Source organism: Mizuhopecten yessoensis, unplaced genomic scaffold, assembly GCF_002113885.1.
Source record: "Mizuhopecten yessoensis strain PY_sf001 unplaced genomic scaffold, ASM211388v2 scaffold7521, whole genome shotgun sequence".
Lineage (NCBI taxonomy): Eukaryota > Metazoa > Mollusca > Bivalvia > Pectinida > Pectinidae > Mizuhopecten > Mizuhopecten yessoensis.
The window spans coordinates 142,465-162,199 of record NW_018407089.1 but is presented as its reverse complement, the minus strand read 5'-3'; the positions used below and the strand labels follow the sequence as shown (position 1 = coordinate 162,199).

The window sequence follows — 19,735 nt, the reverse complement described above, 5'->3', positions numbered from 1 at the left end:
CCCCCCCCAGCCTGAGAATTTTCTTCAAAAATCATCACCATTTTCCTCACATAGATTTATCTACTTTGTACAATATGAATGTGAAGAATTTCATAGGGTAAAAGTATTATATTCGACCTTGTTCCGATACAAATGTTGGATACTGTCTACGTTAGTTGTGGATGTGAAGTTTGTCATGCCTTCTCAGGGGTTTATCGGGGTACTTTTTAAGTCTGTTTAAAGAACCTGTTCCCTTTTGAAAAAGCGTGTATTTTTCCGAATTTACCCCTTTAAAATTCACCATTTGGAAATTTTCCCAAATTAATACATATACAAAAAAATTAATAGATTCCTACCGCGTGACCGAGTTCTCAAAATGCAGCGTAAGTAGGAAAAACTGAATGATCATGTTTTCATAAAGACTGGCTTAAATAAAAGTTAAACAATCAAAGATCATGTATTTAGATTTGTTACAATGATTTTCCAAATTTCCCAAAATGGCTGTTGTGTCGAAGATTTTCCCCAATTTCGTCGCAGGGTACGTTTACCCTGATAAAGCCCTGCTTCTGTTCCACTGTTGTACACAGTGTGTTTACGATGAGTAATACACAATATTCGACATACTTTTTTATCATCGTAATGCATTCCCCTGCATTTTATTACTGATACAAAATAACTATGCAATAAATACGAATGTATTTTGCATAAACATGTTCTAAAATTTGATTACAAAATATTAAAACGAATACAAATATTACTGCCATCGTTTTCGTGTACTTTGTTCCACATAAATGTATACAGAGACGTCCACCTGCTGATTACATTCCAACAAGTGAAGATGCTGTTATTCATAACAAGAAGTTAAAACAACGGTGATGATCCTAGCTTAGAATTAAAGGTCATCCGTACATGTGTAAGTACATGTATAACCATTTCCACAGTACCACTTAGACTCGCCAGATGTCGTTACCCGAGGTCCCGAGATCTTTCGGAAACATGACGGAGTCGAAGACACCTAGTAGCCGGCACCTCTCGTTCTGGTTGAGGGTCGACGGAAGTAGGTGAACTCACGGATCCCACATTCCAATTACACAGAATCCCTGTCCAGTATCGGGACTTATCCAAGTTGATCGAGTAACCCGGGGCTTCGATAGGAATGAGCTGGATCACTTCTGAGGAGACTGAACTGGGTGGAAATTTTCTAAATAACGATTATTCAAGACTCTACCTGTCTCACCAATAGACACTTTATACATGTATACGTGCAATGGTTGACTCGGTTCCCGCAAGAAGTTGCCTTAATGTGTTCGCTGATTTGAAGCTGATTAATATGCGACTTGAACATATGCATTCTGGTGGTCTTAAAGACTCTTTTGATGCTAGGGACCTAATCAGCGGAATGTGGATGTGTTGCCTGCCTTGGCCTGCAGTATCACCTGTCCTTTCGCCCATCGCGCACGTATGGGATGAGATGCAACGTCGACTAAATCAACTTCGTCGGTGGCATTGACTGAGCTTTCCCTTGCAGTAGTTGGCACTTGGGGTGGCATTTTATAAACATTCTTGTTTGATTTATGTGGCGTCGCTTCAATACGTGCATCACTGCTTACAATGGACAAGCCGGTGTGAACTGGCTCAGGATTACCTTCGTCTTTAGTGTACCCTGGAGATGAAATAGGTGTTTGTTTGACCATTTTGAATGCGTTGATCTTTGATGAAATGTATCCTTTACAATTCTGAATGAAATTCTTAGTTTTGAATTTATTGTTTTATATTACTTCCTTTTATGCCTTGTTTTCCCCGCTAGTATACATATAGAAGCGTTTAGGACGGATATCGATCTAGAACAAGGTAAGCAATACGGTCATTGTCTCCACATCAGACAGTGAGGAACATTATGTGTAACATGACCAATACCTCTTTATCAATTGTAAGGTAAGCACATAAACTTTTTCTCCATGCGTGCAATTAAAGGGTCGATAAAAACATGTGACGTCAATAGACCGAATCCTGGATATATTGTAACACTCGACTCACATTGGAAAAAGTTGGCAGCTAGTTCTTTTTGTATTGATTATTATTGTACAGATTTGTCAACTATTTTTGCGCATGACCAAATGTCAAAAGGTAGGGTCAACGCCTATGGAGATTAAACATTAGCGTCGGCCCCCGCTTGGAATTTCAAAACAAAATAAATCCAAAAAGGTATGGGTATAGGAAGCTTAAATCAGGAACAGGTAGTTTCAGAATTACTTTTATGATAAATGGGACCTCATTGACTGTTAAAGGTGTGGTTATACAATTCCTCCTAGAGCATTTAAATGACATAATTACTATGAAATTGTATCATCATCGTGTGCATCATATTCCAACTGTAATTTTGATACCGAATATTACATTAATTCAAGAAAGATTTTTTCTTTTTATTGAAGATTAAAGCAGAAAAATATGTGAAATTTTATTACTAATGAGAAAATTTCCATTTTTTACACGTTAATTTAAATAGTTCTAAACTAGTCTTTTATCATACTTTAGTAAAAATTGGCTACCAATAATATTTTTCAAAATCAGCAATTTCAAAAAATGACAACCGGTAAATTTGTCATGTAACACTTTTGATTCAAAAAAAGAAAAACAGAGCTTTCTTCCTACTTTTTCTTTAACTTGTTTCTTCATGACCAAAGGTGATTGGGTCTTGATATTTGTTAAGTAGGTTGTTTTGTAAAGTGATTGGATTTAAGTTTTGTAAACGTTGATGACCTTGACCTTCGTTCAAGGTCACACAAATCAAATGTGCTAAAACTATTTCTGTATGGAGAGTCCGACAAGGGTATCTTTCCTTGGTTTATTTGTTTAGAGTTAACGATATGAATTAATATAACACTACTTCATATTTTGTTTAATGAATGGCAATAAACCAAAAGAATTAATTATAACAAGAACTGTAAGCCAAAGACTAACTCATATCCCCGCTCCTATATAAACCAGAACTGCACTGCATGTGTTAGTTATCATATCTGGAAACTTTCGTTGAAATTGGTCCACTACTTTAGAAGGAGTTGTCCGGACAATCGTTTTCTACGGACGGTCAGGCTGATTCTAATATCCCTCCTCCCTAACTTCTTTGTGGGGAGTATAATAAAGTGTATACCAGTTTTAATATTAATATTATTTATTATTTTTTATATAATTTCATATCTTTGTCTATAACACAATCATAACCTTAAGTAGTTCTCCAGAGGAAAGATTACTTTGGTAGAATATATACTCAAATGTACTTTACCGGTTTTGATATTACATAATAATGATTCTGTAGACAGAATATATGTATGGGAAGTTTTTTAAGAAGTATAAAATATAGAATACCATTGTAACTTTATATAGGCAAGTTGACAATGTTTGTTATATATTAAATTTTTTGAAACTTTTGCATGTTTTTCTTATTAAAAGTATCACTACGCTTACTTCAAATATACCAATAAGACATATTTAGTATCAAAATAACAGTAATCTTATACACTGTACACTTTCATAAATCATTTTCAAAACTACATTCGCCTGTGACATTTATCTGTCATTTAATTAGGTAACTTTATGTATCTACATACGGCAAAAGAATATAAGAAATCAAGTGGGGGCAAAATGTTGGGGGCCTAAATTACTGAGGGTTAAAGCGTGTGACATTCTGATGCCACTAGCCCTCCACCACTGGGTCGCAGGTTCGAGACCTACATGGGGCAGTCGCCAGGTACTGGCTGTAGGTCGGTGTTTTTTTCTCCGGAACTCGGGCTTTCCTCCACCACCAAAACCTGGCACGTCCTTAAATGACCATAGCTGTTAATAGTACGTAAAACACAAACAAACTAAACATTAAAATATTGTACGCTTTGAATCATTTTGACGTAACCGCCAAGGTCATGAGGTCAAAAGTTAAGGCTCGAGACACATCCAACTATATCAAATACCGATTATATCTAAACCGTATCGACTTTTGTATACACAGATCCAAGAATTAGTGTAACGCTAGGCCAAGGTCATGAGTTCAAAGTCACGGACACATACACATCAGACTACCGAAATTGCTAGTAAAATGTCACAGCACATCAGATAAATGAGAAAGCCTGTTCTTGGCTCAAAGTACACGTTTTGACTATGGACAACATTCCTATGAAGAAGGATACAGATCCTGAATATCTCAAAGTTATGGCCTGAATACAATGTTGATGCTCAGTGACCTTGACCTTGTGGATATAACCTTGGGTTATGGGCAATAATCCATCTGAGTTTAATAAGAATTGAAGCAAAGGTTACAAAGTTATCAGCTTGACACAGTATTGCAGATAGATAAATGTAGAGCACCACACCGTAATATGCCCCACATATTTTACATTTCAATTTGGACCTTTGCAAAATTTGGGATTTCATACTACTACACATGTAGTGTCGCTCTGCTTATTCAGCTTTTTTCTACTTGAACAACTTTGAACTTGTAGCAGTTATATATGTACCAATAGCTTCGGCCTGTATGGACTTTGATGAGCCATCAAATTTCGAACCATTATCTTTAAACATCAAAAAGCTGACTGAAAGCAAAGTCTTATCACACGTTTCAATGTAGCTTTTATTCTAGGTTAAGGGTAAGTCTAAAAAAGAAAGCATAGAGACAAAATGTATGAAAACAAGATTTGTTCAGTTACTTAACACTTTCACCACTGTAGACCATAATGGACTCATCCAGGTCAATGCATGGTAGAGTCTACTAAAGTTACATAGGGGTGAAGGGTTAAACATAACATAAATACATATCAATGGTAAACAATCTTCTCATATACATGTACTTGTTAGTGATGAGGGTTGTTTTGTATCTATGACATTGCTAGCTGTACATAGGCCATATCTGGGACCAACCAATATCCGCCCTTGGGCGTCCAGCCTCTTATCCAGATATGGGAGTATCGGGCCGATACAGAGTTGGATATGGAAATGGTCATATGATAACCTCTTAATACCATGAACACGTCTTGTTTTGTCACACATTTCTCCTCCCATATTCTAACTCATTTCACATTCTGCCTACATCACACAGTAATTTATGAATAGTTCATATCATTTATACAACACCTTTGTTATAGTGCATATCATTTATACAACACATTTGTAATAGTACATATCATTTATACAACACATTTGTAATAGTAAATATCATTTATACAACACCTTTGTTATAGTACATATCATTTATAGAACACCTTTGTTATAGTAAATATCATTTATACAACACCTTTGTTATAGTACATATCATTGATACAACACATTTGTTATAGTGCATATCATTTATACAACACCTTTGATATAATACATATCATTTATCATTTATACAACACATTTGTTATAGTACATATCATTTATACAACACATTTGTTATAGTTCATATCATTTATACAACACCTTTGTTATAGTACATATCATTTATCATTTATACAACACCTTTGTTATAGTACATTTATACAACACCTTTGTTATAATACATATCATTTATACAACACATTTGTTATAGTACATATCATTTATACAACACATTTGTTATAGTACATATCATTTATACAACACCTTTGTTATAGTACATATCATTTATACAACACATTTGTAATAGTACATATCATTTATACAACACACTGTATCCTTTCATTTTAGAAGGTTCCAACATATCCAAAAATCCAGAAAGGTACTGTGAAATCACAGCTAATGTTTGTGGGGGTTTATAATTTTGTTGCTTTCTTTGGTACTCTTCATCCACAAATGCATAGGTCCACGAAATAGTTACAGATTTGACATAAAGCTTTTCCTCGTATGTATGGGTACTTATAATCCACGAATTAATGTATCCACAAAATTGTGTTTTTTGGTGAAACCACAAAATTTGGACCCCACGAACATATCTGATTTCAAAGAATAATCTGACAAAAGTTCATCTCTAGCATAATCTCTTCAAACAAGTTTTATCACTGATATGCAGTGCAAGTGTTAAATCACAGAAATGTTTATTATGCAGATACTGTATATTGGGGAAATTTTCGCTGCAGTTTAATTTTTGTCTTTTTTCGCCGTCTGGAATGGGGGCGATTTATGATTACAGCAAACAGTAGTCAACAACATAAAAGGTGAAATTAACACCGGGCGAGGTTGGATTTTACAGGCGAAAGTTTGACGGGGCGAAACTCCCGATATACAGAAGACACCTTCATATATTTTGGTTTGGTGATATGTTATGTATCAACATCATCACATCTTTTAACAATAATATGAGACAATACCCGATATACATGTAAATTTATTATATGACTGGTGCACATTCCCAGCTCTGACTGGAGGAGCGACGTCATGTGACGAGTCTGTAAATATGTTACAGACCTCGTTCTATGAATAGAAAAGTGTTAAAGACCTCGACCTATAAATAGAAAAGTGTAACAGACAGCTACTGAAAATAGCCCTAGGTAATTTCCCAGCAAGTCTGTGATTCTGTTACCAATCACACTACTGAATTCAACTACAAATGAATTATCTCATCAAATTCTGAACTATGTGAGTATTGATGATGTCGATTTTACTTGAAATTAAATATCACATGCATTGAATTTGAAATCAAATTTGTGTGTATGTTATTTTGTATTTGAAGTGCTTCACTCTGTGTCTGTCTGATTCTAAAATGGTCCATGCCATCCGTGTGTTTATGACTTGAAATATTATTAATCTCATATGTGAAGCGTGATGGATGCAAATAATTTTCCTTTTCTGTTGTCTCATTTTTCATTATTGACACATTATGTCACTGAAAGGGATTCTTGAGGCATGTGATGAACAGGCAAACAACGTTCGTACTTTAAATAAAAAAAACCTTGCTGAACCATATTTCGGATAAATCATCGGAAATGTCCTCAATACATTCTTCAATTCAAAATGATCTGTGACTCAATTAATACATGTATATATTATACTCCATTGAAGTTCATCTTCTGTATCATTGACTTTTCTCAATGTATAATGGATTGTCTTCCATATAGCAATAATAATTAGGAATCTGGAGATATAAACAAAATATCTTCACAACTTCTGTAAAATATAGTCCACAGCTCCTGAAAAATTGTCAGCGATGTAGGTCGGCTTTGGATCAATTTTGTTTTCATCACCATCTCTGTACTTTCCTGATGATCATGTAAAGAAGAGACACATTATTATACAAAAGTGGTATTGAATTGGATTGAATTGGTGATTTTTCAACATTATGGTTCATCTCACTGTAAAATAATCAGGTTTAACCCTTTCATCCCTAAGTAACTTTATTAAACTCTTCCATGCATAGATCTGGATGAGTCCGTTATGGTCTACAGTGGTGAAAGGGTTAATTATTGATATAGCATTGGGCAGAACAGAAAATTCATGAGAAACATCAGCATTTATATAATTTACCATAAACTTATTATCAATCGGCGTTATAAACACCAAGCTACCTTTGATTCTACTTTTCCAGTTTGTTACCGGTTACTTTTATGAATTTTTTTTTCCAATTTCTTTTTCCACATTTTTTTTCCAAATATTTCCCCCCCCCCCCCCCAAATCTGACCCCAAAAACGTACCTGCGCACTATACCCGCAAATTTACGCTATACCCGCAAATTTACGGTACTATTAGTGATATACATGTAATGATGTTTGTTAATGCTATAGCTCTGAACGATTGAGACATATATGTCAGACACATGGATGGGTGGATGCGTATATGTGGACAATAAAACGTTGAAATGTAAAAATAGACGGAAATGAGTATGTAAGTTTGAGCTAGTGTGGATAAATATCAGAATCCTGAGAATGTATGTACTCTTTTGACAAATATGGACATAACAGATATAGGTTTATGTATGTATGTGTGAGTATACAAATGAGTGAATGTTTTGCTATTTATTGTACATGTATTGTGCATTGATCAAAAATCTGAATAAAATGATAATTATAAAAAAATGTTTGTTAATGCTAATGGATATAAATTACTGTGGTTTTACAGTCAATATTGTATATTGTGACTTCTGGCATACCTGTATATACCTTGTGACTTCTGACATACCTGTATATACCTTGTGACTTCTGACACACCTGTATATACCTTGTGACTTCTGACACACCTGTATATGCATTGTGACTTCTGAAATACCTGTATATACCTTGTGACTTCTGGCATACCTGTATATACCTTGTGACTTTAGACACACCTGTATATACATTGTGACTTTAGACACACCTGTATATACCTTGGGACTTCAGACATACCTGTATATACCTTGTGACTTCAGACATACCTGTATATACCTTGGGACTTCAGACATACCTGTATATACCTTGGGACTTCAGACATACCTGTATATACCTTGGGACTTCAGACATACCTGTATATACCTTGTGACTTCAGACATACCTGTATATACCTTGTGACTTCAGACATACCTGTATATACCTTGTGACTTCAGACATACCTGTATATACCTTGTGACTTCAGACATACCTGTATATACCTTGTGACTTCAGACATACCTGTATATACCTTGTGACTTCAGACATACCTGTATATACCTTGGGACTTCAGACATACCTGTATATACCTTGGGACTTCAGACATACCTGTATATACCTTGGGACTTCAGACATACCTGTATATACCTTGGGACTTCAGACATACCTGTATATACATTGGGACTTCAGACATACCTGTATATACCTTGTGACTTCAGACATACCTGTATATACCTTGGGACTTCAGACATACCTGTATATACCTTGGGACTTCAGACATACCTGTATATACCTTGGGACTTCAGACATACCTGTATATACCTTGGGACTTCAGACATACCTGTATATACCTTGGGACTTCAGACATACCTGTATATACCTTGGGACTTCAGACATACCTGTATATACCTTGGGACTTCAGACATACCTGTATATACCTTGGGACTTCAGACATACCTGTATATACCTTGGGACTTCAGACATACCTGTATATACCTTGGGACTTCAGACATACCTGTATATACCTTGGGACTTCAGACATACCTGTATATACCTTGGGACTTCAGACATACCTGTATATACCTTGGGACTTCAGACATACCTGTATATACCTTGGGACTTCAGACATACCTGTATATACCTTGGGACTTCAGACATACCTGTATATACCTTGGGACTTCAGACATACCTGTATATACCTTGGGACTTCAGACATACCTGTATATACCTTGGGACTTCAGACATACCTGTATATACCTTGGGACTTCAGACATACCTGTATATACCTTGGGACTTCAGACATACCTGTATATACCTTGGGACTTCAGACATACCTGTATATACCTTGGGACTTCAGACATACCTGTATATACCTTGGGACTTCAGACATACCTGTATATACCTTGGGACTTCAGACATACCTGTATATACCTTGGGACTTCAGACATACCTGTATATACCTTGGGACTTCAGACATACCTGTATATACCTTGGGACTTCAGACATACCTGTATATACCTTGGGACTTCAGACATACCTGTACATACCTTGGGACTTCAGACATACCTGTATATACCTTGGGACTTCAGACATACCTGTACATACCTTGGGACTTCAGACATACCTGTATATACCTTGGGACTTCAGACATACCTGTACATACCTTGGGACTTCAGACATACCTGTATATACCTTGGGACTTCAGACATACCTGTATATACCTTGGGACTTCAGACATACCTGTATATACCTTGTGACTTCTGACATACCTGTATATACATTGTGACTTCAGACATACCTGTACATACCTTGGTACTTCAGACATACCTGTATATACCTTGGGATTTCTGACATACCTGTATATACCTTGGGACTTCAGACATACCTGTATATACCTTGGAACTTCTGACATACCTGTATATACCTAGGGACTTCTGCCATACCTGTATATACCTAGGGACTTCAGACATACCTGTATATACCTTGTGACTTCTGAAATACCTGTATATACCTTGGGACTTCAAACATACCTGTATATACCTTGGGACTTCAGACATACCTGTGCATACCTTGAGACTTCAGACATACCTGTATATACCTTGGGACTTCAGACATACCTGGGCATACCTTGAGACTTCAGAAATACCTGTATATACATTGGGACTTCAGTCATACCTGTATATACTTCAGACATACCTGTACATACCTTGGTACTTCAGACATACCTGGATATACCTAGGGACTTCAGACATATCTGTATATACCTAGGGACTTCTGCCATACCTGTATATACCTTGGGACTTCAGACATACCTGTATATACCTTGGGTTTTCAGACATACCTGTATATACCTAGGGACTTCAGACATACCTGTATATACCTTGGGACTTCAGACATACCTTATATACATTGTGACTTCAGACATACCTGTATATACCTTGTGACTTCTGACATACCTGGATATACCTTGGGACTTCAGACATACCTGTATATACCTTGGGCCTTCAGACATACCTGTATATACATTGGGACTTCAGACATACCTGTATATACATTGGGACTTCTGACATAACTGTATATACCTTGGGACTTCTGACATACCTGTATATACCTTGGGACTTCTGACATACCTGTATATACATTGTGACTTCAGACATACCTGTATATACCTTGGGACTTCTGCCATACCTGTATATACCTAGGGACTTCAGACATACCTGTATATGCCTTGGGACTTCAGACATACCTTATATACATTGTGACTTCAGACATACCTGTATATACCTTGGGACTTCAGAAATACCTGTATATACCTTGGGTTTTCAGACATACCTGTATATACCTAGGGACTTCAGACATACCTGTATATACCTTGTGACTTCTGACATACCTGTATATACCTTGGGACTTCTGACATACCTGTATATACCTTAGGACTTCATACATACCTGTATATACCTTAGGACTTTTAGACATACCTGTATATACCTTGGGACTTCTGACATACAAATGTACCTGTATATACCTTGTGACTTCAGACACACCTGTATATACCTTGGGACTTCAGACATACCTGTTTTCACTAAGATTCCAAACATGCCTGTTGCCATGGCACCCCCTATGTCATCCCGCACATCCTGTTGAGAGAAAGGTCCAGGTCAGTAAATGCAGTGATACAAGATGAATTCAAACCAGACTTTAAATCACATTGATTCAACTGCCTGCAACGATATACATGTATGTTGGCCTTCCACTGTTGTCAACAATAACCAAGTTTTTATCTACTTTATTATCATTAACCTCTACAATCATTGATACTTATAGCATGAAATTAGGGACCTGAAATTAATATGTTTGGATATATGAGAAACTATCTATAGTTAGGCTACACACATAAACATGAAATTTAAGAAGAAAGTAAAGTTTCCCTTCAGCAGTCACAATGCTACCTATGAAATTTAGGAAATAATCACAACTTACATCCCCAATCATGACACATTCTTCTGGCTGACATTTAAATTCTTCAACGGCAGAAAGGAAAAAAGATTTCTCTGGTTTCCCAACAACGTCGGCCTTGGTGTCGGTAGCATACTCAAGGGCTGTTACAAACGGGCCTGGCAGAACAAGTAGAATTAACACAATCTAAAAAGACAACAGACAACATTCTTCTCTGATAATCAGAAACCACAGTAGATGTTGATTGACTCTAAATTTGAGTTGTTTGAGTAATCCAGTGACTCAGCAGTGTATGTTTCATCATTTTAGGACTCTCATGATTTCAAACCTTGACTGTATTTGAGTGTAAATAAGCCCCTTCACTACTGTGATAAATTCCGAGGAACAGGGCCCACTTTGAAATATTTTATTAGCCCACTTTGAAATTTTACTCATGAAAATGTCATTGAATGGGGCCCAATGGTGATTGTATATAGTATTATGAGCCTTGTAAACTGAACAGAAGAGGATGTGTGGCCTGACCAACCCGGGGGGAGGGGGCAGTTGCCATATTGCCTTTTACCATTAACCCACAATGAAGGAATAAATACATTACATTTGCTGATGACGTATTTTTGCAGAAAAGAAACTGTGGCTTTTCATGAATCCAATATGGCAGTGGGCACCCATCTTGATTTTCAGATTTTCACTTTTTGTTTTTTATTTTAACTACCGGTATACCCCGGATTTTTTTAAGTGATTTACCTTCAAAGAGTCAGATGTTATGGCCCAGAAGATAATTTGACCTATGACCTTTGGTGTGTGTGTGTGTGTGTGTGTGTTACAGACATGATGATGTTACACAACACACTATTTGTCATCCTATATATGTCTCCACAATTTCACCAAGCAATCTGCAGCTAACCAGGCAATCATTTTTGATGGACGGACTGATAAAATCTTCCCCCAACTTGAGGGTGTGACAGAAATTTCCAATCCTGGAGATGAATTATATGGTGTCCGACCCGAGGCACTGCCAACGGTTAGACAACCACATAATCACCCCGAGGGTTGGATCAAGCTTTCTCTGTTTTACCCTCAAGGTAGGGGATGATTATTTTTCTCCAATCCAATTATATCAATCAAAACTCAACTGACAGTTGTCATATTTGTAAACAAAAATATTTTCGGCATAAGAATGTTTGCCATTCACCTTTTTTTGATGACACAATTTAGCGTGTGTTACCCTGCACAAAGCTATCTCCCCCTAGGGGGTGACAAGCTGATCTCTTTGCGTCTTAACAGGAGACATATCTGTTAAGTGTGGAGAAGTGGAAATTATATGGTTAATTGTTGTATGACTGTTAGTACATACCTGGACCCAAAGCCAGGCCATCTGTACGTTTATAATACCTTGCTTTGTGAATGGCCACCAAGGCAGCACCATCCATGATCAGTCTGAAAATGTCCCGACAACATTTATATAAACAAAAGCACTACAAACAAACTAATCCATATAACACCTTACACAGCAATATGTTATAAAAAACAAATCTTGAAGGAGGGTCAATATTTGTGACTAGAACACTGACAGGTCAGTAAGGGCCCCGTCTTGTGGCAATATATATCCCCCATAATCATCAAGAAGCAATCTGCCTATATAGCTGAGCTTGGCGTTTGACATTTGAACTTCCAAAAGAATCGGAAGGAAGCAAAATATACATTTTACATGTACTATGATGTGAATCTTGTTTCCTTCCACCTCCATATTTGCTTGAAATGTAAATACCGGAGCAATAATCATTTGTTAGCTTTGATTTGTTTTATTTCACCTTATATACCTCCTCCATCAAGAGCCAGGGTCAAAGTCAGAGATACACTTTGACCTTTGGACCCAAATGACCTTAACCATTAAACCAATGACCCTGATCTTTGGTCAGTTGACTTATTCTTTAATTCCAACCAACTTTGCTTCTTAATATCATAACAAAATGTTCTTCAGCGAAAAATACAAAACTTGACCTTGACCCTTTGGACCGCATAACCTGGCCCTAGGGTCAGTTGACTCTGTGTTAAGTTCAGAACAACATTGCTTCATAATGTCATAACAAAATGTTCATCAGGGAAAAAGTACAAAATTTAACCATCACCTTTGACCCAGTGACCTTGACCTTTGGTCAGTTGACTCCTTGTTTAATTCTGATCAAATTTGCTTCATCATGTCATAACAAAATGTTCATCAATGAAAAGATGCCAAATTTGACCTTGACATTTGATTATAATGACCTTGACCTATGACCTCGACTTTTTACCTCAGTGTGTCTGATTGTTTAATTCCGAACAACTTTGCTTCATTATGTCATAGCGAAATGTTCACCAGTGAAAAGCTACAAAATTTGACCTTGACCCTTGACCCGATGACCTTGACCTTTGGTCAGTTGACTCCTTGTTTAATCCTGATCAACTTTGCTTCATAACGTCATAACAAAATATTGATCAGTAAAAAGATGCCAAATTTGACCTTGACCTTTGAACCTAATGACCTTGACTTTTTACCTCAATATTTATTTTTGTGAACTGAACATCTTGACCAAGTTTCATGTACATCGGTCAATAAATACTAAAGTTATCAGCCAGGAACAAAATTTGTGGACGGACAGACAGACAGACAGACAGACAGACAAGGTGATTACTATAGGGCACCTGTATCTCAGATACGGGGCCCTAACAAGAGGCCAATAGGGCCTGAACTGCTCACCTATCTGATCGTTGGCCCCCCAGGACAACTACACTCCTTCTAGATTCAACAGTTAATCCCCAGTTCCCAACACAAGGACGAACTTTAAGTTATAGTAATTAGTAAAGATCTCCATTTCCAATTTATGACCAAGGGACTTCAGTAAATGTGGCTGGGGAAGACCTGGCCTGAGCCGATCCTAGTAGCATGTTTATAGGCTGGGGATCCATTTTAAACCCCTGGTCCAATCCTGGTAGCATGAGTGTTATCCACTCTTTCATGCCTAGTAAACACATATCTGTTTATAGGCTGGGGATCCATTTTAAACCCCTGGTCCAATCCTGGTAGCACGAGTGTTATCCACTCTTTCATGCCTAGTAAACACATGTCTGTTTATAGGTTGGGGATCCATTTTAAACCCCTGGTCCAACCTGGTGCCAGAAAAAATGTAATTCTTCTCTTAATGCTAAGCATTTGTGAGTAATCTCAATATGCATTGGAGTTAAGGCTAACCCACCCCCCACCCCCCAACCCCCACACACACATTTGAAATACATTCAAGATTGCAGTGTCAAAAATAAAGTTATTTTTACATCAATCATCAGATTACTTTGTAAGTAAATCCAACAAGCACATCAGGGGAATCATATTTTAAAAGCTGAAACCCATCAATCGTCTTTGTAATGGGCACAACGGACGGAGGGACGGACGCAGTGCTACAGCATTTAAAGCCGACACTTTTCCTTTGGATCAGGTGAACTAAACTCAACCAATCAGAGTACAGTATGATAATAAATCATGCTAGATTCGGTCACAGTTTAGCTTTATTCATTTTATGATGTAGATGAGAAGCGAGCTTTGTCAAAATCTAAATTACAATCACGGTAACGAAAAAAGTTAAACCTGAAACAAGCAGATCAGATGGATATCTTACAATGATACATAAGGTCAAGATTGTTGACAGGCTTATCAACTTTAGCTGTACCTGAAAGCCTTGTTCATGGTTTGGTAGTTGAAGTCCTCTGGAGCCAAACCTATCACTACAGCGTTGGGATTGGTCGTGTCCAGCCCTACTCAGAATAAAACAAAAGCCAAGAAATAATCCACTTGAGATACTTTGTTTAACACCAGTATTTGATTGTTTTTGTATTTTATTTATGAACAATGATATTATATAGATAGTCCAAACAACAATGGATGAATGACAATTTACATGAGGAGACACTGTTTTCACAATACATCATAAACATGTACATGATCAAGAATACTAGAACTTTATTAGCATGGTTTGGTAAAGTTTCCGAATGGGACTCCTAACTTACAGGTCTGGGTGTCCCTGGGACCCTGCAAAACAAAATAACAAGAAAAACCCATAGGATCATGGTCGCCTTCAGCTTCCAGCTAGAGGGAATTTCCCTTTAGCTGATCAGTGGTAGAGCGTTTCACTAGGAACTTAAGGACTGTGGGTTTGACCGCCGGAGGAAGCATACTATTGTCTTTCCTGTTACAATTAGTTCTGTGTAAATCTTATCTTTTCACTCCTTATCTCTTTCTGTAAGCTATAGATTGATAGCTTTGTCAAAACTACAAGAATTTTGTGGGAACTTGATTGAATTCTCATAATATTATGTGTTAATGGGCATTGAGACCCTGTGCATGTTTCCATAGACCCGCACCAACAAAAATGATTTATGCAAGTCTGAAAAAACTTGATTTATAATTGTTTAATATATATAAAGTTTATAAACATAAATAGCTGTTACACAAAACACTTATTTGATATTCAAGCAATCTCAGGATAACAATGCATTGTGAAGTTTAACAACAGCATTTAAGTTATGTTGCCATAAAGCATGACTGTAGATTTTTCTACTTTATTTCCACAGAGGCCTGTGCCGTGTGACTATGAAAAATATCACCCACAAAAAGCATGATTTTGGGAAAATAAAGTGATGCTTGCATTGATTTTGGGAAAATACAACAGAAACCATCTTAGGGGAAAGAGCCTTTATTGAACCCTTTCATACCAATGTAACTTAAATAAACTCTACCATGTAATGGTCTGGATAAGTCCATTATAGTCTATAGTGGTGAAAGGGATAAGGCCCAAATTCACACTAAAAAAACCTGATGACACAATGATGACATATATTGAGTATTGATATATATGTCTTCTATAAATATGAGTATAATTTAGTGATGTGCTGAGGATTGATTATAATAGAAGATTGATCAGTTTGCCTTTTCCGATTCCATGTATCAATTGCAAAAGACATAATCAATGTAATTTGTTCATTACTGAACTCAAACGTATGCAATGTACGGTATAAATTGAAAGTGTTTTTATTTTCTTTGAGTTGTATTAAATGATTAAATGGTATGATGAAAAAAAATGCCAAACTTGCAGTCCCATACCATTACAAATCAATTTTGTAAATGATTATCAATTGGTTAATACTTCTTCAGATTACAAATCAATCATTTATTATGATTTTAAACCAATTTCATTTCAAGATACTTTATTGTTTCCAAAAGTATTAGAGAACAGGCTTAAGCCTATACAAGTGTTCTCCAATTCCGGTCACAGCATGTGATATCAGTACATTAAATATTTAACAGGGGGGTTATGATGGACAGGTGATACAGATTGATTTTTTAAGAGTATGAATAATTTTGGGAATAGTGATTACTAAATAAATTGAGGTTTTAAGAACTGTAACCAGTTTAAACCAATTGCCTATCACCAGTATCATTCACATTATACCAATTCATCAACCAAACCCGATTAATTTACCCTCAAAGTCTTCCAATGCTCTTCGGTCTAACATCAGGAATGGACGGACCTCCATCCTTTCTATGAGGTGCCGGGCAGCTGTGAGGGAAGTGAAGATCTGGGAGGGCTGGACATTAAAGCCAATGCTAGTCAGTCTGTCCAGTAGACACCGCTTGGACTCCTTGGTCGTGTTGGTGACAAATTTTAAGTTGACTCCTGACTGGGACAGCCTGAGACCAAAAGTTGTGTGTTCATAGGCATTCAATTTGTTTTATTTTCGTTTAATTGTCTGTGTTTCGGGAAAGAGCAGGCAAAATATAATTGTGATTTTGAGTGCAAGTGTAGAGTTTGTGAAACTAGGGTTGGTTGCAGTAAAGGAAAAACTCTGGTTTTATTATGCCAGGATGGTAATTCTGTGATTGATACAATTTCACGTAGATGTTGTGTACAACGGTCAATATGTGCCATTATTCTAGGCATACTCGAATAGGAATTATTTGTTATAGTTTTTCATTCTTCATATTTTAGGGACTTTTTCATTTCCCGTTTTTGAGTGCAAGTAGTTATGTACTGATGGTCGGATAGTCAAATTTATTACAAATTAAACATTGTATTGTAGTATCATAGAATGTTAAATTAATAATTTATCAAATGAACGCACATTTAGCCCGAGTTTCCGCTGGCCCTGACACCAGACTTTAAAATTTTGACAGACAGAAAACCAGACATCTATCTGTCAAAATGGCTAGGTCTGGTGTCAGGGCCAATGAAAACTTTGGCTAGAACGTACATGTGTTTTGTTTTATAATACGTACATGTGATTTGTTTTTTATAAGTTCCAATAAAATGAAAAAATTTCAACAAAATACCCGTTCATGGAAAGCATTTCAGTGATTCTGAATGATTGGGTTTGACAAAATTAATTTGCATGATCAAACAAAATTTTAATAGATTTTATCACAAATTACAAACTTCTAGCTGTGTCTATAATTAAAAATAATCGTAAAATATTATATATATTTTTTAAATATTACTACTGTCATTATTTTTGATAGAAGTTCATATTCCTGTGATTTTATCTCACAAATGTTAACTGTATAGATGTCCTATGATACTACATGTACCTACCAGTGCACTGTACGAACACTTTATTATGTCAGAAAACAAAGAGTTTCCTCCCTTTTACATTTACAGAAAGAAATCAGCTCGAAAACGAGAGACAATAGCCACAGCATGCTCAAAATGTATTACCACAAATGAGGCTGGTAAACAGAAGACACACAATGTGTATGTACACTACCTGTTGACTGCATCTATTGAACCTGGAATTTCTTCTGCGTCGACGTGTAATGTACCGCTAAGATCCACCAATACTGTCCGAACCTTGGCGACTGCCATTGTAGACAGAAAGTCCTGACAAACAATGCGACTGGTTGCATTTAACTTACGCTGAATTAACATCAACCGCAGTATCCCTAACAATACCATCGCCTCATCTTCGTACGCATTATTTCATGGGCGCAGACATCTTTGTTTTTCTACATCATTATCTTTCAGACGCTTGAGTACTTTTACTTTCACTTTCAGGACGGTAAAATATCGCAAAATCACGATGTGCCGTATACGTATTGAGCCTGCCCTGCTTTACGAGTGACTTTTATATTTCAAAACAAAAATTCTTGCTGGCATTTAACTTGATATTTTATATTCGTCGGATAGTCATGATAACAATCTAAACTTCAAACCGGCATAACGCAAAAGCGGAATTATCAACACTTACATACAAAACGGATTTTACAATATCCGGAAAAAGATGTACTCAACAGCGAGTACACTGTGTCTTTAATAGATTATTAAATGCCTTTTCTTTGTGATTTTTTCTTCCAAAAGAGACAATGTTGTAAATGTTGTAGTTATTATGAGTTTGGTCTTTAAACTACAACTTGTGAAAAAAAATAGCAATTGAGCATTCATCCCCCTAACTTTTACCAAAACAGTTTATATAAATACCTGTTACATCATTTATCGTGTAATACATATGGTTCTTATAAAGTATATGTCCAGTTATAATGTAAGAATATTAAAACAAGAGATCCCAGAGGGATCTTGGCGCCCACCTTTGTACCATCTTCATTAGTTCTTTGTCAGTTCGATCTTTTCTCTTCTTTCCTCTAATCTGTTTGATCGAGTCATGTTAACAGTAAATGCACCTTGAGGTAACTTTTGATCTAAACTTAATACTGATGTGTATGAAAGCCAACCTTCAAAGTGAGTTTGTCATTTCACATATTTACTAGTACAATATTTAATGTGAAAGAAATAGAATCGATCATTGCAATATGAGAAAGATCTGTTCAGTTCTTCTTTTAATCCATTTTGTTTTTATGATCAGTCATAAAATATAACATACACAACGAGGGATCAAGGGGAACCTACATATAAAATTTGAGAAAGATCCCTCTAGTTCTTCCGTAGAAATAGCGGTAACAAACTTTCAATATCAAAATCCAAGATGGCTGCCTGTCGGCCATGTTGTTTATCCGATCAGTCTCAAAAGTTGCCCTGCACAGCTAAGGACCAAGGGGAACCTACATATAAAATTTGAGAAAGATCCCTCTGGTACTTCTTGAGAAATAGCGATAACAAACTTTCACTATCAAAATCCAAGATGGCTGCCTGTCGGCCATGTTGTTTATCCGATCAGTCTCAAAAGTTGCCCTGCACAGCTAAGGACCAAGGGGAACCTACATA

The 19,735-nt window shown here is 36.5% G+C and overlaps 1 protein-coding gene across 1 annotated transcript; it reads right to left on the bottom strand.

The window, feature by feature from the left end:
- Positions 1 to 6,582: 6,582 nt before the first annotated feature.
- LOC110453863 (haloacid dehalogenase-like hydrolase domain-containing protein 2) lies at positions 6,583 to 18,535 on the bottom strand. The gene is made up of 7 exons (XM_021503049.1): positions 18,285 to 18,535; positions 17,006 to 17,214; positions 15,197 to 15,281; positions 12,850 to 12,932; positions 11,520 to 11,653; positions 11,113 to 11,176; positions 6,583 to 7,181 (listed from the first exon to the last, which is right to left on the bottom strand). Exons 1-7 carry the CDS (start codon positions 18,470 to 18,472, stop codon positions 7,081 to 7,083), a joined length of 864 nt encoding a protein of 287 aa, XP_021358724.1. The 5' UTR covers positions 18,473 to 18,535; the 3' UTR covers positions 6,583 to 7,080.
- Between the last annotated feature and the right edge of the window lie 1,200 nt (positions 18,536 to 19,735).